The 22,913-nt window shown below is 39.2% G+C and overlaps 1 protein-coding gene across 4 annotated transcripts in view; it reads left to right on the plus strand.

The window, feature by feature from the left end:
* Nucleotides 1-22,913, plus strand: part of EIF2B3 (eukaryotic translation initiation factor 2B subunit gamma) — a 129,113-nt gene that overhangs the window by 51,975 nt on the left and 54,225 nt on the right. For 2 of the 4 annotated variants that reach the window (XM_070510037.1, XM_070510038.1), the window contains exons 5-6: nt 3,575-3,686; nt 18,250-18,327. In XM_070510037.1, the coding sequence (XP_070366138.1) occupies nt 3,575-3,686; nt 18,250-18,327 (190 nt within the window). The remainder of the gene's footprint in view (nt 1-3,574; nt 3,687-18,249; nt 18,328-22,913) is intronic. The other 2 variants (XM_014828065.3, XM_070510039.1) reach the window with 1 other exon arrangement.

A 22,913-nucleotide genomic window follows, 5' to 3' on the forward strand; every position in this document is an offset into this window, starting at 1 on the left:
TTTTAATTGTGTTTTCTAATTTATTTGTTGATATATAGAAATACGGTTGACTTTTGTATGTAAATCTTAGGTTCAGCTACCTTGCCAAACTCTCCTATTATTTCTAACAACTTATCTGTAGATTCTTTGGGAGTTTTTCTGTAAACATTCAAACATTCTGCAAATACAGTTTTGTTTCCATCTTTCTAGCCTTTATGTTTCTAATTTCTTTTTCTTGCCTCATTGTGCTGGCCAGGACTTCTAATGCATGTATGTATGTGTATATATATATATATATATATATATATATATATATATGCGCATAGTATAGTAATAGTAATTAGCACTCTTTTCTCATTCCTGTTTTTAAAAGGAATATTTTCAACATCTCTCATTTAAAATAATGTTTACTACAGGTTTTTGTACATACTTGTTATGAGGTTGATGAAGTCTCTTCCAGGCCTAATTGGTTGACTTTTTTTATAATAAGTATATTAGTTTTATCAAACATTTTTTCTGCATCCCTTCCAGTAATCATATGACTTTTTACTTTTATCTATGTTGTGGCATATTACAGAATATCCTGTCTTTTTAAAGCTGAATAATAATCTCATGTATGTATATACTACATTTTGCTTTTCCATTAGTCTTCCAGTGGACTTGAGTTGCTTCCACATTTTAACTGTTATGAATAATCCTGCTATGAACATGTGTATACAGATATCTCTTCAAGACCCTGCTTTCAATTCTTTTGAGTGTATACCTAGAAGTGGGGTTGCTGGATCATATGGTAATTGTTTTTAATTTTTTAATTAAAACCACCATACTGTTTTCCACAATGACTGTACCATTTTACATTCTACACCTTACCTCTTGACAGGAGGAGCTGCAGCAAATTTGTAATGCCTTTAAATCTGCTATATGTACTGTTAGTTTTGGTTTGCTGATATTTTATTAAGGATCCTTGTATTTAATATAATAAATGGGTATGACTGTAATTTTCCTTTCTCATAATATCTTTGTCTGGTTTTGGCATCAGGATCATGCTGGCCTCATAAAATTATGAGTTGGAATTCCACACTCCAAACATAATACCGGTCACAGGGAGGTACACAAATATATGTATCAGTTGAATGAATGAATGGATAAGTAAATGGCTGTAGAAGAGACAGAAGGGTCAGGCAGAGAAGTAGAATATAACTAGGAAAAAATGTAGATAGTTGATTATGACAGAATTTTTTTAAATGAAAGTTCATAGTTTCAACTGCTTTCTTAACCTTATTTGTGGAACCTTTCTTTTAGGATGGACATTCTAATGTTACCTGTTCTGCTCCCACAGCAGAATTCACTTTGTTAAAGCAGAATAGAAAGAAACCTTTCCAAGTTCCTATAATTTGTATCATATTCTGCGGTCCCAGTTACTATGGTAGCTACAAAGAAGCAAATACAAGGAGGGCAGCCTGAGAGTGAGGGGAATGTAACTAAAGTGCAACATAGCTTAAAAATTGCCTTTTGGAAATTATTGCTCCCAGGACATTTGTAATTCAAGGTTTTTGTGGGCCTAAGGACTTGGATAGGGTAAGCACTCCAAATTATATCCAAAAATAACATCTCTGTGTTTCTTTTTAAAATGTTGGCTCATAGTCAGGCCTTTGCAGACTTTGTTATGTTCTCAAGTTTCCATGTAATAGATGAGTTGATATATGTCAAAGCTGCTGTGTGGCATTTGAAATTCTCTGTAAAACTTACTTTGGTTTTATTAAGGGTAAATTGATATTATGTACCCTTCCTTCTTTGGAGTTCACTAGTCTTGGTTATTGAAAAAAACAACATGTAACTTTTTATGATAGCTTCTGCCTCTTCAGATTCAAACACTGCTTATGATAAGATGACCAGAGGCCATCTGAAGGATGTGCTTTCAAGCCCCTGAGCTAAACACATTATACACTTGAGTAATACGTTTGGTTGTAGGTATACAAGCAGCAGCAGCAGCCAACAGTGAAGCATGTTCAGTTACATCGAAGCTGTTGTCTGTCAGTAGGAGACAGAGAAATTCATCTTTAGAGATTTCATTTTTCCTAGCGCTCAACCTGCAGTTTCTCCTTTTCAAAGAAGTATTAAATCGTTGCTTTGTTTGGTTGTTGTAAGGATCAAATGAGAGCATGTATTTTGTTTACTTTTTTAAATTTGAACATTTAATAGCACTATTTTAGTTAATAGCACTATTATAAGAGCTTTACAAATATTAACTCATTTAGTCCTCATAACAAGCCTGTGAGGTAGGCACTGTTATTATCTCCATTTTTTACAGATGAAACTGAGAAACAGAGAGGTTTAGTATTTTGCTCAAAGGCAGACAGTTAGTAAGTGGAATTCATACCCAGGTGGTATAGTGTCAGAGGCTCTCAATCACTATGCTATCCTGCCTCCATGTGAAAAAGCTTAAATAGATACATTACAGATGTTAGTAGCAAATCTTATTGTGTGCAACACTATACTAGATGTTATGGGAGACAAAAGGATCATAAGCCTGCCTTTGAAAAGTTTATAATCTGGTTGGGGGAAAGAAATATAACACAGAAAACAGCAATAATATGGCAGCTTGTAAGACCATTATCTGTCAGAGAACTCTCCATATCTAGTAAAAATGCCACTTATTTTGTTTGAATGTTCCCATACACAGCATAAAATCTAGTGCATAGTAAACATATAGTTAATGTTGGTTAAATGTGAATGTCCGTAAATTATGTTATTCCCGTTTTCACAGTGAGTAGACCTAGGTTATTATTTGCAGAGAAAGAATTCCTTGTACTTAGGAAATTTCTGTGCCGTGCGTAGCTTGTAGTTTATCCACTTAGCTGGCTAAGCAGTAGTATCTCAACTGCCCCTCTTTTTGTTTTTAACTTTTTATTTTTAATTTTTGTTTATTTATTTTTGACAAATAAATTATATATATTTAAGGTGTACAGTGTGATGTTTTGATATATGTAGACAATGTGAAATGATTACCACAACCAAAGTAATTGACATATTCATCACCTCTGTAACTTTTTATTTTTAAAATAATTTGACATTTACAAAATGGTTACCAAAATAGTACAAAACACTTATATATCCTTTACCCAGATTCCCCATATGTTAACATTTGCTCTGTCATTCTCTCTCATTCTCTCATATATGTTCAATATATAATATGTATATGCAATATATTATATATATACTTATTATTTTTCTGAGCTGTTTGAGAATAAATTGCAGACGTGATTCCCTTTACCTTTAAATATATCAACGTGTATCTTCCCCCCGCCACCCTCTTGCCCAAAAGGGCAGTCTCAAAATAGGAAATTACATTGGTACAATACTTTAATCTACAGACCTTATTCAAACTTCACCAGTTAACCTAATGGTATCCTTTAAAGCAATACAAAACATTTTGACTGCCCATGTTGTAAACATTATGGTGAGTACGTACTACATAACACTCAATCCTGTATTTGGTTCCAAGAGCAATGTGAGCAGGTGCCCTATCCCCTGACTTAGTCATGCAAGCGAGGCAACTGGCTCTATTTGATTTTCCTTCTTTTGTATGATTCAGTGGAGCAGCGTGACTTCATTGGAGTGGACAGCACGGGAAAGAGGCTGCTCTTCATGGCTAATGAAGCAGACTTGGATGAAGAGCTGGTCATTAAGGGATCCATCCTGCAGAAGTAAGCCCTAGGGTTTTGGGGGGTTTTGGCAATTCTCCTGTCTTAAAACAAAATAAAACCACCCAGTGGATGGGAAAGAGAAGATGAAAACTAGATTATACTGTGTGAAACTGACAAAAATATGTGACTGTTTCCCCATGAGAGAGGATGAAGGCTTTTCTTTACCGCATGAGCTTAGTTTTTCCCCATGTCTTTTCTTGCCAAGGTAGAGTCACTCTGCATAGGAGTGAGACAAAGCAGCTGTGGGGAGAATTGTCTTTCTGCCAGTGTTATAGAACTTCCTTTTTTTTAAATTGTGGTAAACATACAACATAAAATTTACTATCTTAACCATTTTTAAGTGTACAGGTCAGTAGTGTTAGGTATATTCACATTGTTGTGAAACAGATCTCCAGAACTTCTTCATCTTGCAAATCTGAAGCTCTATATCCATTAAACAGCACCTCTCCTTTGTCCCCTATCCACAGCCCTTGGTAACCACCATTTGACTTTCTGTTTCTCTGAATTTGGCTACTTTAGATATCTCATCTAAGTGGAATTATACAGAATTTATCTTTTGTCACTGGCTTATTTCACTTAGTATAGTGTCCTCAAGTTTCATCCGTGTTGCAGCATGTGTCGGAGTTTCCTTCCCTTTTGAGGCTGCATAATATTCCATTGTGTGTATATATCACGTTTTTTTGTCTGTTCATCTGTCAATGGACATTTGGGTTGCTTCTACCTCTTGGCTGTTGTGGAAAATGCTGCAGTGAACGTGAGTGTACAAGTATTCCTTTGAGATCCTGCTTTGAGTTCTTCTGGATATATACCCAAAAGTGGGATTGCTGGATCACATGATAGTTCTATTTTTAATTATTTAAGGAACCTCCATACTGTTTTCTCTTGTGGTTGCACATTTTACAATCCCACCAACAATGCACAAGGGTTCCAGTTTTTCCACATCCTTACCCACGCTTGTTATTTTCTATTTTGGTAGTAGCCTTCTTAATGGCCACACATAGGCAACTCCTTCATGATGTGGAATGAAACAAGAATATTTAACAGAATCTCAGGAAGGAGAAATAGTCTATCAAAGACTCTACAGTACCTTAGCTGTATTTCCTATACCCCTTCCAGCCCTCCCAATCACATCATTCCCTGACGCCATAGAACAGTACATAGAATACAGAATAACCAGCACCCACATGGTAGCTGGTCTCAGATACAGGAGGATGAGAGACAGGAATTCATCTAAGTCAAAACAAGCATGAAGAAGATTAAAAGAATCCCCATGTCAACTGTGCAAACATACAGCACACAAAATGAAAGCAAGAAAATGCCCTGCAAAAGACAAAAACGCCGTCCCCAAAAAAATGTAACTCAATGAATAGTAAGTTGTAAGTCCCTTACAACTATACAACAACTCTACAACTATAAAACAACTCATTATAATGTGAATTTAATGAATAAGAGTTCAGTGATGGGATGAAAGAACAACAAAATGAGATAAAAGATGATATTATAGAACTAAGGAAATAGATTGAAGACCAAATTACTTAATTACAGAATTAATTAATAAATTTTAAAAGAACGAAGAACAGAGTAGACACCACTGAAAATCAAATTATTGACATAGAGGAAAGGTTTGTGATATTCAGTGATTTAGATGAAAAAGAAAATAATTAAAAATTAGAATTTAATAAAAATAAAAGACAGAGATGATTCAGTATACTTAATGTCTCTGAAATAGAAAACTGAACCTGTAACCAAGAGACGTATTCAAAGATATCAGGACTTCTTGGTAAGGTAATTCCTTTAAGGATTTTAATATAAAGATATAAGGACTGGGTAAATATGATGATTTCTGAAACCCACTAAAACTACAGTAAAGGGATTTTAGAAAAGTGTAAATCTAGAAGGCTAAAGAAAATGAAAAAGGAAACAGCAACAACAAAAGTTTGGAAGCAGGACAATTTAGCATACCTGAGAAAGCTGAATGCTAAGCCAGAAGTGAAGAAAGCTGAGATGCAAACTCATTTGCACTACAAAACTCTTCAAAGAGTCAAGATTCTGCAGTACCAGGTACATCTAGAAGTGAGGATAAAAATAAGATTACTTGAAAGTTTGTCCAAAACGTAGTTAGATCCTCAGAATCTCTCCCTTAAACCTAACCACTGTAACAAGAGACTGGAGATTTATTCTCAGAAGAGGGTAAAATAGAAGATTTCTGGATTGGCGCACCAGGCATAGATGAGGTTGGAGGTACCATACAGAAAATGGGGATTAAGCGAATCCATGTTCTAAGGTCCTCAGCTTCCTCTCCCACTAAGTTCCTAAAATAGTAGCAGCCAGGCTTGCACCTGTGTAGCAAGGACATTAGAGACAGTCCAAGAGGAAAGACCTAATGATACAGTCATCAGGGAGTTCCTAACAGATAACCCACCCCTTTGGCCATCCTATACTGAATTTCAAAGTTGACAAAGCACACCACATGTTCAGTGCTCCCAGTCACATATTTATTGCACCACTCTTAAAGTTGGAAAAAAAACAAGGATTACCAGATCTAGAGGCTGATGCGGGGTCGGTGAGCCGAGGAGTCGAAAGAAAGATTTCTTAGACTCTCAAGATCTGGCAGGAGCACTCTTTTATTTAGAGAATACTGTGGAATAGCATGGGGACAGGACCCATGGGCAGGCAGAGCTGGTGCATGGGGACAAGACCCACGGGCAGTCAGAGCTCCTGCTGCTGCCCCGAGTTGAGGGTTAGGGCTAAATTTAAGGCATAGGTATGTGAGTCATCTCTTTACGAAGACAAAGGAAAGAACATGAAAAAAAGTTAAAATGGTATCAGTGCAGGTGGGGTCTGGTCATTGGGTGATCCCATGACTTTTAGACAAGAATCAAATCGGATTAAGTAAAGGTTAGAAAGGTTAGACGCCACCACCCTAAACCAGTTACATGAGATTGCCAGACAGCAACCAACTTAAGTTCTTGCCTTACCCATTAAGGGTTTCTAGGGATAAGGTCATCTCTTCTTCCTGGTACAGAGAGGGAGGCACGTTTTACAGGTAGAGATTTACCTTACAAGTGTAAATGTGTCCCAACAAGGGCAAGTTCCATTCCCCAGAGCCTCCTTCCCTGTCCCAGCCCATCAAAAGCAATCAGTCCCAAACAATCCCGATACCAAAGAGACATATCCTGGGGTGGCCAATTTCAGGTCCCTACAAGGTCATCCCCCCTTCCTTCACAAACGCAAATGTCTCAAAAGGGCAAGCAAAATTCCAGTCCTTGGAGCCTGCTTCTCATCTGCAGTTTTAAAAGTAACCAGCCTAAAAGTCCTCATCATAAACCGTTTTAAAATTAAGCAGCCTAAAAATCCTCATCAGAGGCCAGAACAAATAAACAGAAAAACAACAGCAAATTAACAAAAAAAAATCAGCTTGAAAGAAACAGATTATGCAGACAGAAGAAAACTTCAAAAAAGGTTACATTACTCAGACTTATTATTAATATTTGAGTATCTGAGTGCCACCATTCTAGGAGCTAGAGATACAGCAGTGAACAAAACACACCAAAATCCTTGCCTTCGTTGAGAGATGAGAGAATATTGCATTCATGAATCCAAAAGCATAATGCTATTTTTTTTTCTTCTTCTCCCGAAAGCCCCCCAGTACGTAGTGGTATATTCTAGTTGTGAGTGCCTCTGGTTGTGCTACGTGGGACACCACCTCAGCATGGCCTGACAAGCGGTGCCATGTCCGTGCCCAGGATCTGAACCGGCAAAACCCCAGGCCGCCAAAGCGGAGCATGCAAACCCAACCACTCAGCCACAGGGCTTGCCCTCATAATGCTATATTTTAAAGATTTTATTTTTTCCTTTTTCTCCCCAAAGCCCCCCAGTACATAGTTGTATGTTCTTCATTGTGGGTTGTTCTAGTTGTGGCAGGTGGGATGCTGCCTCAGTGTGGTTTGATGAGCAGTGCCATGTCCGTGCCCAGGATTAGAACCAACGAAACACTGGGCCGCCTGCAGCGGAGCACAGGAACTTAACCACTCAGCCACAAGGCCAGCCCCAATGCTGTATTTTAAAAAGGAGTATTTAGAAAACAAGAAAGTACTGATACTAAGATGAAAAATTCAATAGAAAGGTTGGAAAGAATTTTTTGAAAAATTTTTCAGAAAGCACAATAAAACAACAAATTGATGGGACTGGCCCCATGGCCTAGTGGTTAAGTTTGGTGCACTCTGCCTTGGTGGTGTAGGGGAGGAAGACATATCCTCTGTCCCCTGGGTCCTCTGGCTGGGCTATGAATTAAATTCACATGAGACAGAATAATAACAGGAAATAACCCAGGAAAACTGAGCAACTCTTCAAAATGCCAGAGGCTGTTACCTTAGATACTATCTTCAGCTAAAGACAAAGGAGGATATTAGGGGTGTGGGGAGTCAGTTATGGGAGATTACCAGAAAAGCACAGTAAACAAGAGTAAGGTTATTATGCAGATTAAATTCTTGTCTTCCACATTGATAAGAGTTTCTGGAAATAAGGTCATCCCGCCTTCTTCCTGGTACAGAGAGGGAAACATCTTTACAAATGGAGATTTCCATTACAAATGTAAATGTCTTTTACAAAGGGTAACTTCTACTTGGTTTTCAGAGCTTTTCCCACGTCTGCAGTTTTTAAAAGAAACCAGCCCAAAATAATCCTTATGCCAAAGAGACACATTTTGGGGTGGCCAATTCTGATCCCCTACAGCGACCTGTGTTTGGTTCCAGGGCATGGACCTATACCACTTGTTGGTGGCCATGTTGTGGCAGCAACTCACATACAACACAGAGGAAGACTGGCACAGGTGTTAGCTCAAGGTGAATCTTCCTCAGCAAAACAACAACAACAAAAACCTCACAAATTGATGGAAAATAGAGAAATGATAAGAAAATTAAAGGAGCATCCAACGAGATCCAATATTTGAATATTAGGAATTCCGGAAAGAGAAAACAGAGAAAATGAAGGGGGAAGAAATCATCAGTGAAATGATACAAAAACATTTTTCAGAATGAAAGGAGCTGAGTTTCTATACTGAAAGGAAACAGTGCCCAGCAAAATGCATGAAAAGAAATAGACCAAGGTTGTCATTGTGAAATGTTATAACTCTGATGACAAAGAGAACGTCCTACAAGCTTCCAGAGAGAAGGGGGGATATCATATATAAAGGAATTAAAATAGCTTTGAACATCTTAACAGCAACACTAGAAACTATAAAACAATGGAAGAATGCTTTCAAAATTCTTAAATCTGTATCTAGTCAAACTGTCATTCAAGTGTGAGAGTAGAATAAGAAGTTTTCAGACATTTGCATTCAAGGCATCTGTTTCAGAAAGCTGCTAGAGGATAGATAACACCAAAACCCTGGTATAAACTAAGAAAAAGAAAGACAAAGGATTTAGGAAAAAGAATCCCTCGGATGATGATGAATAGAGATTCCAGGATAACACCTGTGTACCCAATATAGAAGGCAACCAGACCAGACAGGAGTAAATCAAAAAGTTTTGGGCACAATGTTTTAAAGATAATCCTGTTTCTTCTGATGAAAATGACAGAATACTTGATGTGTCTGAACATTTTGAGAGGAGTTTTGAGCACTTGGTGGTTAGTTTGGGGTTAAATTATTGTTGAGTATCTAGAAAACTAAGAAATGAGAATACAGTAATACCAAGGCAGACAACAAAAATGTGCAGGAGAAACATTAATTATCAATTACTGAATGGCTCAGCTGTAACTAATGTTTATATACGCATAATAATCATATGTAATCATTGACTCAGTCTAGCCAAAATCATGATATAATTACTTTAAAGATTTTATTTTTCCTTTTTCTCCCAAAGCCCCAAGGTACATAGTTGTGTATTTTTAGTTGTGGGTCCTTCTAGTTGTGGCATGTGGGATGCTGCCTCAGCATGGTCAATGAGCAGTGCTGTGTCGGTGCCCAGGATCCGAACTGGTGAAACCCTGAGCCGCCGAAGCGGAGTGCGTGAACTTAACCACTTGGCCACGGGGCTGGCCCTGTAATTACTTTAAAATGATGGGAAGGAGGGTTACTGTGTTGGAGGCATGAGGGAAGTAAAGTGAGATAAACTTCCTCTTTCATAGTAAATAGTACCGAAAGCTGAAGTCATAGTAACTTAAACATTGATTATTGAGCTAACCCAAATAAAGAAACAATTATATTGGGAAAGTAGAAGGTACAGGAAGTTCAGGTGTATGTACTGGGGGCAGGGCTAGTGATGGAAGAAAGCTAAATCCTCATCTTCCATTGTGGGAAATCAACAGGTAATGTCTGAAGTGGAAAACCCAAGAAATATCAATATAAGAATATTATTAGAAATATAGATATAAATACTAAATGGATCTGCTAAAAAAATTGGAAGCAGGTGCTCCTGGGGAACAGAAAATAGAGAGGATAGGGACCAGAGGACTGAAAGTTTTCATTGTAAGCCTTGAGAAACTACATACCTCTTTACATGCATATATAACTTCAATTTTAATTTTTTAAATTAAAAACGATAGAATACAATAAAATTTCATGAATCAAGTAAAAATCTGCAAGTTTTGAAAGTATAGTGTGTTCTTGGAAAAAAAATTCTCAATAGTGAAGGCAGTCAAGAATTGTATAAAAATAAAGAATTTAAGGGCTGGCCCAATAATGTAGTGGTTAAGTTTGCTTACTCCGCTTTGGCAGGTTCGGATCCCGGGCATGGACCTAGCACTGCTCCTCAAGCCACACTGTGGTGGCATCCCATGTAAAATAGAGAAAAATTGGCAACAGATGTTAGCTCAGGGCCAATCTTCCTCACAAAGTAAATGTAAATAAATAAGTAAGTAAGTAATAGAGAAGCCATGATAGTCATAAATAAATGGGATATTTCTTTAAAAAGCAGAAAACTAAAACATTTATGCTGAGATAGTAACAGTAAATTAATTCTGGAAAGTGGAAGTATGGATGATTATTTTTTTAGTTGTACTTTTCTGTATTTAAAATTTCCCCAATTTAAAAAGTGTTAAAAAGAAGCAAAACCCCACATATACTATCATGGAGATTAAGAAGCCTAAGGACCAAAAGAGAGCAGGATTCAGGGTGGTGTTATTTCTAAGGATACAGTGCAGTGGGTGAAGACATTTCTTTTTTTTTTTTTTTTTTTGAGGAAGATTAGCCCTGAGCTAACTGCTGCCAATCCTTCTCTTTTTTGCTGAGGAATCCTGGCCTTGAGCTAACATCTGTGCCCATCTTCCTCTACTTTATATATGGGATGCCTGCCACAACATGGCTTGACACGCGGCACCATGTCCGCACCCGGGATCCGGGCCGGCAAACCCTGAGCCGCTGAAGCGGAACATGTGAACTTGACCGATGCGCCACCGGGCCAGCCCCGTTGAAGACATTTCTGTATTTGACTTTGCTCTTGCATTTGAGAAATGGCCTTCCCTGGTTTGGTAGCCATGGCATAGATTTCTGCTGGGGAGTATTCCAGCTGGGGAGAGTCTTTGCGCTTGCTGAATGAAGCCGGGTTACTCAGAACACTTTCTGCAGCGGACATAGCTAATGGCTTTTGTTGGATTATTCATTTCTTACCCAATTGCAAAAGCAGACCTAACTGAACTCTAAACATTTCTATTCTGTTTAATTTTTCTGATAGTTTTAAAGATATGTTTACAGATTCTGATACATCTCTCCTGAAGAGGTGGAGCTTAATTCCCCTCTCCTTAAGTGTGAACTGGATTTACTGACTTGCTTCTAGTGAATAGAATATAGCGGAAGTTATGGGCTATCACTTCCAAAATTAGGTTATAAAAAGACTGCAGCTTTTGTCTTTGGTACCCACTCATGCTCTCTTGCTCTGTCTTGAATCACTTACTCTAGGGAAGTCAGCTGCTATGTCATGACACAGCTCTAGGAAAAGGGAAGCTAGCTGCCATGAGGACATTCAGGCAGGTTATAGAGAAGCCCACGTGGTGAGGAACTGAGGCCTGCCAGCAACCATATGAGTGAGCTTGGAAGCAGATTTTCTGAGACCTGTCAACAGCCATGTTGAAAACACATCCTTGTCAACTTGAGCCTTGAGATGACTGTAGCTCCAGCCAATAGCTTGACTGCAGCCTCATGAGAGAACCTGAGTCAGAACCACCAAGCCAAACCACTCCTCAATTCCAGAGGCTGTGAGATAATAAATGTTTGTTATTTTAAGCCTCTGAGTTTGAGGTAATTTGTTATACTACTATAGATGACCCATAAAATTCTAAATCTCTAGGCTTTGAATCCATCGTTTCTTAGAAACAATGAAGTTGAAAGACATCTTAGGGGAAAAAAAATGTGTTCATATACCACATTTCCTTTCCTTTCAGCCTCAATTTGCTCCCCACATTTCCTTCAAGTAGGGAAAGTCATGTGGCTATATGTGGGATGCATCCTGCCTCAGCTGGATGCATTTGCTGGGATCTTAGACAAACAGCTCAATCCAAAACATTAAGACAATGAACACTCATCCTGTGGTCTGATAAACTTCAAGGGCTTTTCTTGTTTAAATATTGGCAATAAATAGTCCCATGGTTTTTCTTTCTCGTGTTCCTAGAGAGAGGGAGGCCTGGATTAGAATAAATTTCTGAGAAAAGGAGCTACCTCTTGATCCACGGTGTCCACTGCTACGGTGCTATAGGATAGACACAGAGATACACTGTCTGGGTCCCCCTTCAAGGAAAGACTCGCTACTTAGCTCCAGGGAGTGTAGTCAGCAGACAGCCTCTGGCTGCCACCAACTTCAGAATCTACCTCATCTATAAAGAGCCACATCCCCTGAGGTCATGCCCTTGCTGGGAGCTGCCTGCATCCCATGACTGACTGAGGGAGGGTGTAAAGGCCTGGCCACTCTGACCGGAAATACTTGCTCCGGAACTCCCTACTGGGTTGGCTGGGGCTTTATAGAACCTGCATCTCAGTTCAGTTTTTCCTCTGCCCAATCTTGCTTCCTCCCCTTCCTTTCACAGGTGTTGATCTCTAATAAACATCTTGCACCCCAAATTCTGTCTCAGCATCACTTCTGGAGAATCCAACCTTCAACCCATGGTAACACGGTTTTCCTTGTGACTTGCCATTGCCTGGGAAAGAAAGTTTTCTCATCCTTCGAGTGATTGTAGAATTAAACTGTCTGGACGATTAAGTTGTTTTCTTCCTCTGAAAGCACATCTGTTACATTGGCCTCTGCATGTATAAAACTATGATGAATGTTATCAAATAATGTTTGTGCCTCTTAAAACTCCTGACTAAACATGTACCAAAAAATGTATATTGGTTCAATCAGAGTCTTGCCAGCCTCACACTACTGTAAGCATCGATTTCTTGTCTGTCCTTCTCACAAGAAATAGTTCTCAGCCCTGGGGAGCGTTTTAAAAAATGCTGATGCCTGAGGCCCACCGCTAGAGATTCCTATTTAATTGGTCTGGCACAGGATGGGTGTTTTTTTTTTATTATTTTGGTTTATTTGGTTTTAATGCTCATTGCAAATCTTTCACATGCTTACTTTTTTTTTAAAGATTGGCACCTGAGCTAACATCTGTTGCAATCTTTTCTTTCTTCTTCTTCTCCCCAAAGCCCACCAGTACATAATTGCATATTCTAGTTGTAAGTCCTTCTGGTTGTGGCATGTGGGACGCCACCTCAGCATGGCTTAATGAGCAATGCTAGGTCTGCACCCAGGATCCCACCCAGCGAAACCCTGGGCTGCCGAAGTGGAGCACGCAAACTTAACCACTCAGCCACAGGGCCGGCCCCCAGGACGGGCATTTTTAAACATCTCCTTGAGTGATTCTAATTACCTAGGTTGAAAACCACTGTGCTAGACACTCCTGTTCAACTTACCAGAGGTTGTGGACCAGTAGTGCTGCTCTATAAATATTTGATAAAGGGACAATCATTTGGTCTATCAGAATCTAAAGAAATTTTCCAGCTCCCTGGGAGTAAATGGAAGCAGTAATGAAAGTGGATCTGGCACCTGAAACTGCTGCTTGGCACTCTGATTCTCATTCTCCTGGGATGTAGCTGGGTACACAGGGGAAGGAGAGAACTCCAGCTAGTGTAGGCAACATCTAGCCAACACCATAGACATGTCTGTAGTACCAAATAAACCCTGGAGTACTCAAATGGCAGCGCACTAGATTTGTGGTGTCACAGTCAGGCCTAATTATATGGTTGACAGTTGAACACTCAGGGCTAAGTAATTCTGGAGAATTAAATGACATATCAGTTAAAAAGTACTTAGCTAACTATTTGTCTCCCTCTTATAAGGACCCTTGTAATTACACTGGGTCCACCAGGATAATCTAGGATAAGCTACCCATCCCAAGATTCTTCATCACATCTGCAAAGTCCTTTTTGCCATATAAGGTAAGATATTCACAGGCCCAGGGGTTAGGCTGTGGACATCTTTGAGGGGCCGTTATTCTGACTCCCATAGTCCTCTTACTTTTTTTTTTTTTTATTTAAAGATTTTATTTTTTCCTTTTTCTCCCCAAAGCCCCCCGGTACATAGTTGTGTATTCTTCATTGTGGGTTCTTCTAGTTGTGGCATGTGGGACGCTGCCTCAGCGTGGTCTGATGAGCAGTGCCATGTCCGCGCCCAGGATTCGAACTAACGAAACACTGGGCCGCCTGCAGCGGAGCGCACGAACGTAACCACTCAGCCACGGGGCCAGCCCCGCCTCTTACTTTTTTAACATGGTTTTCAATAGCTGTATAATCATCTGTCATATGAATATATACCATCATTTATTTAACCACATCCAGTATTGTTGGGCAGTTAGATTGTTTCTAATTATCTGGCACTCGATTTTTTTTAAGTTGGGTTTATTAAGGCATCATTTATATACAGTAAAATTTACTCTTTGTAGTACAGTTGTCCCTCAGTATCCTCAGGGGATTGGTTCCAGGACCCCTGCAGATACCAAATTACCTACTGTGGATGCTCAGGTCCCTTATATAAAATGGCATAGTGTTTGCATGTAACCTAGGCACATCCTCCCATATACTTTAATCATCTGTAGATTTCTTATAATACCTAATACAATGTAAATGCTATGTAAATAATTGTTATACTGTATTGTTTAGGGAATAATGACAAGGGAAAAAAGTCTGTACATGTTCAGTATAGACACAACTATCATAGGCCTTTCTGTCCGAGGTTGGTTGAATTCATGAGTACAGAACCTGCGGATATGGAGGACCAACTGTATACAGTTCTGTGTATTTGGGAAAAATAGGTGCAAATACCTCATGTGTCTGTGGTTCCTAGGATGGTATCCTGTCATGCTAGCTCACACTTAACCTTTAGAAATTTAGCTGAATTCTTCTTACCTACTTGTCTTTCTTCCATACAGTACCATAGGTGAGCCAGTGTTGATGTCTTATCTGTCCTTGGAGGCTCTTGTCTTTTCTTGGATTTCTGGCTACTTGGTTGCTCTGTGATGAGTTAATGAAAAGTTATGATTTTGTAGATTACTCAGTTTTTTCTTGTTGTTAGCATGAGAGCAACTCTCTTTCCAGCTTTATAAAGTCCTAGATGTAAGATGGAATTCCTAGCTTTTGATTTTCCTTTTTTTATAGAACAGCTTTATTGACATATAATCCACACAACATGCAATTCACCCATTTAAAGTATGCAATTCAGTGGTTTTTAATATAGTCACAGAAATAGGCGACCATTGCTACAATCAATTTTTAGAGCATTTTTTACTACCCCTAAAAGAAACCTAGCACCCATTAAGTCACTCCCTATTTCTCCCCAATCCTCCCCTCCCACCCTAAGCAACCACTAATCTACTGTCTGTATATATTTGCCTATTCTGGACATTTCGTATAAATGTAATCATACAATATGTGGCCCTTTGTGACTCGCTTCTTTCATTTAGCCTGTTTTTTAAAATTTTTACTTATTTTATGAGGAAGATTGGCTCTGGGCTAACATCTGTTGGCAATCTTCCTGTTTTTGCTTGAGGAAGATTGCCACTGAGCTAACATCTGTGCCAGTCTTCCTCTATTTTGTGTGGGATGCCGCTACAATGTGGCTTGACCAGTGGTGCTAGGTCTGCGCCCAGGATCCAAACCTGCGAACCCTGGGCACCAAAGCAGAGCACTTGAACTTAACCGCTGCGCCCCCAGGTTGGCCCCCTCATTTAGCATAATGTTTTGAAGGTTATCTATGTTGTAGCTTATGTCAGTATTTCATTCCTTTTTATTGTTGAATAATATTTCATGATATGGATATATCACATTTGGGTTATCCATTATTTATCGGTTGATGTTGGCACTTGATTTTAGATCTTTTTTCTACCAATGAATCATTTAGGGTTTCATTATCTAGAATTTTGAAGGATCTCTAAAAGAGCATAAAGCACACTTATTTCCTCAGACGATTCTATGCATATTAGAGAGACATGACCAACACTATAAAAGAGAAAAGTAGATACACACCATGCACTTGTTGGATTGAGTTAGAAAAAAACTACATAAATATTTCAGGCTTTTAGGCTTTTTAAAAATTATAGTTCTTACAATAAGTGGGAAAATTTGTTTGTTACCAAATTTGAGTAGATGGTTGATTTGGGAGGTAGTGATAAGTCAGTGGAATCATTTAATTTCACATTATCTTTTAATGTTGTTGCTTGAGTTTGGGGCTGCAAGCAAACTCTGAAGTTCTCAAGAGAGGTGTTCATAAATTCAAATCATATTTGTTATCCTCATAAACTCTGGAAAAGATAGTGAGTTCTTGATATCTCTGATGTCAGAGGGCTGTAGGATCAACTGCCATTTCATATCAGAACAACATTCCCTATATTCTTGTGGTTGCAACCTGAGTGCTGTCAAAATAAAGCTCTTTCCCAAGTATGAAGTCAAGCCTCATGGTTGCTAGGGTTCTCTCCTTTCACTTAACGTGATCATGGCCATCAGAGAGAGCCTGCTTCTCCCAGGACATCAGGAAAGGGTGATGAGGAGGAGGAGGAGACGAGGAGGAGGATGGTGATAGCAGCTATCATTTTTTGAATTTTATGCCAAGAATTGTGTGAAAGGCTTTTTACAATAACCCTACAAAGTAGATACTATTATGTGCCATTTTACAGATGAGGAAATTGAATGCAGATTTAGTTAGAAATAAGAAATCTCAGTAAATATTTGTTGAATGAATGAGTGGGAAATCACCTACTGACCAGTTGTGATAAAGGGTCTATAATCTAGGGCTTTGGCACTTTGTGATGAATGTTGGGGTATAGAACAAAGATGGGCAGACTTTTTCTATAAAAGGCCAATAGTAAATATTTTAGACTTTGTAGACCGTATGATCTTTGTTGCATTTATTTAACTCTGCTGTTACAGCACAGAAGCTTCCATAGATATGTAACAAATGAACATGACTGTGTTCCAATAAAACACAATCTTTATCTACAAAAACAGGCAGCAGGGCCATCCAGCTGGCAGGCTGTAGTTTACCAGCCCCACTGGAGTTCTTTTTTTTCCCTCCATAAAGAGTATCTATATGGGACCTTGTTAACACAGTTTGTTTCTTACAGCAGTCAGGATATAGCTGACTAGATCTGGAATTCTTTCTATGAAGAAAGAAGTGAAAGGTTTGTTACAGGTTTTTTTTTCTAAATCCATTTGTCAAAATCAAATTTTAGGAAATTCAGAGGGAGTTTCTTTATGTTTTAGAAGAGATTACCATAAGATGCAATTAAATAATCTTTCTTAATGTGTTGAAAATATCTAATTTGTAGTAGATATTTTAGAATCATAGACTGCCAAGAAGGGCATTTAGTCTAGTCCCCTATATTTCAGATAACGATGCTGAAAGCCAGAGGAAGAAGGGTTTGTTCCATATCATTCATCTAATTAGGGACAGAGCTGGGCCTTTTCCGTTAGTTTATGCTTTCTACTTTTCAGGAACACATTGTTCAATTGGCAAATGTTTATCAAGTTTCCTCCTCTCATCACACCACTGTTTTGGTATTTAAGGGGATCCTTGAGGCAAGAGACTATCTCAAAGAGTTCATTAGCCTCAGTGGAAGATAAGATCATGCATATAAAATGTTGACAAACAATATCAAACAGTACCAGATACTGAACAGCTATGGCCAACAGTGTTCTAAGAATTCAGAGGCGGTTTCAATACCTAGGGACTGAGGTGGTCAGAAAAATATAATAGCATAATTTGGCCTTGAAGGATGGATTTGGATCAGATATGGAAAGGAAAATGGGAAGCTGAATCCTGTGTGGGGAGAATGTTGTGAGCAAAGATGTGGAGGCAAGGTGTGCAAGACTTGTTTAGGAACTGTTTGGCCCAAATGGAAGATCCTTGTTGGGGAGCACTAGAAGATAGGACTGAGAAATTAGGTTCATACAAAAATAGAGGGCCTTAAATATTGGAGAATTATTAGACTTTTTGAGGAGGGAAATTGTTACCAATTTCACCTCATTCTGATGGGATGTAGCTCAGGGGGCTCCCTTTTTACCTGGAGGCTCTAATTTAGTGCCCTCTCCCCCCAGCTTGGCCAAAGAGAACTGCTCGGGCTTTAATTTGGACTTCCGGTGGATCACACAGTGCAGGAACAGAAGGCCAGGCAGGTGAGCACCCAGTTGGCTGATGGCGGTCTAGTCCCGGGATGAGAGATCCTTAAAGGTTGAACAGAAGCGGGGTGGGAGGGATCACCCGTCCCTTTGTGTCACCAGGTTCTGTTACCAGTTTCACATCACTCAGAGCTCCTCTGAATGTGAGTCAGTCCCACCAGAGTGAGGTGAAATTGGTAACAAAATGATAGTTCAAATTCAGGATTCTGGAAAGATAATCTAACAGCAGTATGCAGGATAGATTTAAGCTATAAGAACTGAAAAGTGCGCAGTGTTGCACTGCTAAATTTACAAGACTCCAAAGGGTAAAGGGATTATGTCTTTTGGAATGCAGAAAGAAGAACTATTTGTGATTATCTATGATTATGTGAAAAAAGGACCTGACTCATTTAAGCATCCATCAAGCACTGATGTTATGCTTTGCTCTGTAGTCATGTCACATAAACAACATTTCGACATTTCAGTTGACCATGGACTGCATGTGTTCCCAGAAGATTAGTACTATATAGCCTAGGTGTTTAGTAGGCTATACCATCTAGATTTGTGTAAGTACCCCCTGTAATGTTTGCACAGTGACAAAATCACCTAATGACACATTTCTCAGAATGTATCTCCATTGTTAAGTGACACATGACTGTATTAGAATTGTCAGGTTTAGGCATTAAGTTCTTAGAAGCCAGAGTCATATGTTTCTATAGTGACAACTAGAAAGTGAAGATTGTCCCCTGCCTTCTCTTTAGCTTCCCTAGGAACTAGCTTATGACTCCATATGATGGACCGTTAGTAAATGCCTTAGTCCCAGTTGTCCCTGCCAAAGAGGGCAGGGTTTGGGCATGATGGGAGCAAAGAAGATGGACATAGCTAGAGGTAAGGTGATAATGAGCAGGTGGAGGTTCATTTTTCCCTCATAACTGTTGGGCTTGTGGCATTGGGTAAGCACTGGGGCCATTAAGACCAGAGCTCCCAATTTCCTAAGACTAGTTGCATTTTTGGTTGTTAGCAGGTTTTTTCCTTCCATTCTTCTGGCTTGTAATCTACACCCCCTTGATTCAGGATCCTTGGTGCATAGTTGTAATAGGACAACTGGCAGGATAAATGAGCAGTAAAAAATGTTCTTCCCTGAGTTCCTATGACCCTGTGGGGCACTGTGCTCCTCCTGGCCTCAGTGAGATGGTGGGTAAAGTCTAATTAGACTCAGATTTTCCAGCACTTTTTGAATATGAGAATACAATACTTCCTACCTTTTTCTGTAACTGAATTTCCAAAACTGGGGGCTAGTTCCTATTGGTCAACCACCAAAGTTATCTCGGAAAAGAACTGTGTGTATGTAGGAGAGCGGGAAACCCCTTGTTTTAAAGTTTTCTTGCTTTAGTACTGGTTATAGGAGAAAAGGACAGTGATGATGGAATGTACGTCCCATCTGTTTCCCCCTTTCTGAGAGAGGATGAAGTGTATGTTTGACTGCAAAGAGAGTGTTCTGTTTTGTTGGGCCCCAGGCATATTTAGTCCCATAAAGTGAGATAGTATAAGACACTTGTTGGAGTAGGAGTCCTGCTAAGCCTCTGGTCAGATACAGAGGCAGTCTCCCCAGCAAGCTTTGAGTCATCAGGCACTACTGGAAACTTTACTCCAATGGGCCCAGATTCTTACTACCCCAGGAGATTTGGAGAAAGCACAACACCTTCTACACATTTCGAATTGGTCCATTACAGACTTGGATAGGCATTATATGTAATGGAAAAGAATGTTGCTGGTAGAAGGAGCATCGTACTGGAAATTCAAGTCCAGAGAATTTGGAATTTAGTCTTGAGGTAAACCAGTTATGTGACCTTGAGCAAATCACTTGCTTCTCTAAGCCTCAGTTTCCCCAGCTGAACTTGGCTTAGTTGTTCTTTAAAGACCCCCCTCTGCAGCTCTAAAATTCCTGTTTTATTTCTGAAAGACATGTGTTTTTAATAATTCATAAGTAAAAGGTATTTGTGCCAAATATTTAATAAGAAAATCATGTAGCTTTTCTCCAATGTTATGTTGTTTTCTTTCTTTTGAATACTAGTCAAGGTTTTTTACTGGAAGGGTAATGAAAATATGAAAACAAGCTTCTAAAAGATATCTTTTAAAATGGAATAAAATGTTCACACTTTAATCTTGGATAGTTTAGACATTTATATCTGGGAAGACAAGAACTTAAGTCAAAGCCTCAAAGATCATGGCCGGATCTGTATTTCTGGGACTACAGATGATGAGAAATGGGTTTACATTCTTATTTTCCTGATGGTATGAAAAGTCTTGAAATACTATTTATCTAAATTAGTATCATTACTAACCAGCTGTGATTCCTTAAATATTTCTCTAATTTGCAGTTTTTAAGGGGAAGGGGTTCAGAGGGACTTGTGGAAGTTGGGATCAAGAACCTTTCCCAAGGTATCTTGTCCAGCGTAGGCACTCAGACTTTTATTCTTACTCTTCTGTACTTTTAAGACTCACTTCTATAAAGTGATAGGGTTATCGGTAAGAGAACCCCCGTGTCAGTATCCTTAAGCCTTTTCTTTCGGACTGGCTACAGACTTCAGAGAAAAATCTCCCAGTTTTTTTCTAGGTGGATAAAAGCTGTGCTGCCAATTCCTGATCATTTCAGGGCTTCTGCAGTACAAATCAGGCTGCTGCTCAACTTTCCTTATGGCTGATTTAGGATTCAGCTTTCTTAGATAAGGTAAATCTGTTACCACTATCTTTCTGCTTTCCAACTTGCAAAAATTTGTTACTGTCCTCTGTTCTCCTAAGCTTTGTCCTTGGAGGTCATGCCTTTAAAAAAGCCTTTACTGTCACTTTAATGAGCTTTCAAAAGGAATAGGCTTAATGCCTGTGTTTAATCTGCCATCTTTACCTAGAATCCTGTTTCCTTCATTTCAGTCTCATATAATGAGACTGTATCTCTTTCAATCCGTTATCCCCCTTTTCTCCCTCTTTCTCTCCTTCCTCTTTCTCTCCTTCATTTCCTTCTTCATCCAGTCTAGACCCTATGGTACATTACTTCAGGCATTTCCTTCCATATCCTCACTCATTTTCCTTCTGTTGTGTCTGCCCTCCTAACCCTCAACTTTGGATTACTCTGACATCTACTTTATCTACTCCTGCCTCTGTTCTGTTAAAGTCTTAAGGAGAAATATTAAGCAGTGTTGTCAGTTAACACCACTATAAATTCGTGGTTCCAATCTTGGATGAGCCCTCAGAACCACTCTGCATTCCTACACCTGTGCTGGACCACCTTTCCACTTCCCTCAGCAGTTATTCTCAACTGTCGCCACTTTCCTCTCTCAGAAAATGGCCCTGTCTCCTCATGTTAGAAAATCCTGGCTAATAGATATTGATTTCCCCAGCATGGTACCTCTACCCATGATTTTATCTTTGCTGAGAACCACCTTCAGTTGCTTTTCTCTAGCCTTAGAGGAAGAAGTTTCCTTCCTCCTAGTTAGGACCAGACTCTTCACTCATGTCTTTGACCTCATTTTCCTCTGCCTTCCCTGGAACCTTGCTCCATTAGTTTTTCTAACACTCTGCAGAATTTTCAGCTTTGCTTTCAACTGCTTCTTTCCCCTACACCTATAAACACATTGCTTATAGGATAAAGCACAAATTCCTAAGGCCGTCAGTCAGCGTCTAACCATGCTTACCCTTCTTGCCTTATGTCTCACCATTCCGCCAGTACAACCCCATTCTCCACACTCCACCATACAGCCATGGAAAGTTGCTTATACTTCTCTGACCATTCCTTTGTACGCCTCTGTTCTTTTGCTTTCACCATTCCTGGGATTCCCTCAGCCAAAGTTACCCTTCTTTCCCTAGCTAAATACCTGCTCTTCTTTCAAGACTCAGCTCAAATATCACTTCTCTATGAAGCTTTTTCTGACTCTCTTTGCACTCTGACTGTAGAGACTTCTCGATAACATCTATAGCCCTTTATTGCTCTGGACTATAAGTTACATAAGGATGATTATATTTTGTTTGTCTTTGTAACCCCTAGGATCTAATACATGGCCTAACATTTAGTAGGAGCCCAATAAATTTGTTGGAAGAGAACATTAATGGAGTCAGAGTGTCATCTTGTGTTTGAATGTACTCTGGCATGGAGTTTTTATGGGCAGAGCCAAGTAAGACTTTTTAATCTTGTATATTGGAGAAAGGACTGAAACAGCAGCATTCCTACCACATTCTTTTGGTCAAAGTACTCATAAGCCAGCCCAGGTTGACGGGGTGGGAAAGTAAACTCTACCTCTTGGTATTGAATGGGAGGAGCTACAAAGTCACTTTACAAAAGATGTGAGGGAAGGGAATAATTGTGGCTGTTTTGGAAAATAATCTACCACAGTCCTAACTACCAAAGGGTTTTAAGTAGAAGAATGACAGGATAAATTGCCTTTTGAAAAGATAACTCCGGATGTAGTGTGGTGAATGGATTGGAGTTTGGTAAGAGAGATATAGAGAGAGCAGGTAAGGGAGGGTATTATAGTAATCCAGGTAAGAAATAATGGTAATTTGGACTAGGGTATTGACAGTGGCAATGGAGAACAGTAGATAAATTAGAG

This window comes from Equus asinus, chromosome 5, assembly GCF_041296235.1.
Source record: "Equus asinus isolate D_3611 breed Donkey chromosome 5, EquAss-T2T_v2, whole genome shotgun sequence".
Lineage (NCBI taxonomy): Eukaryota > Metazoa > Chordata > Mammalia > Perissodactyla > Equidae > Equus > Equus asinus.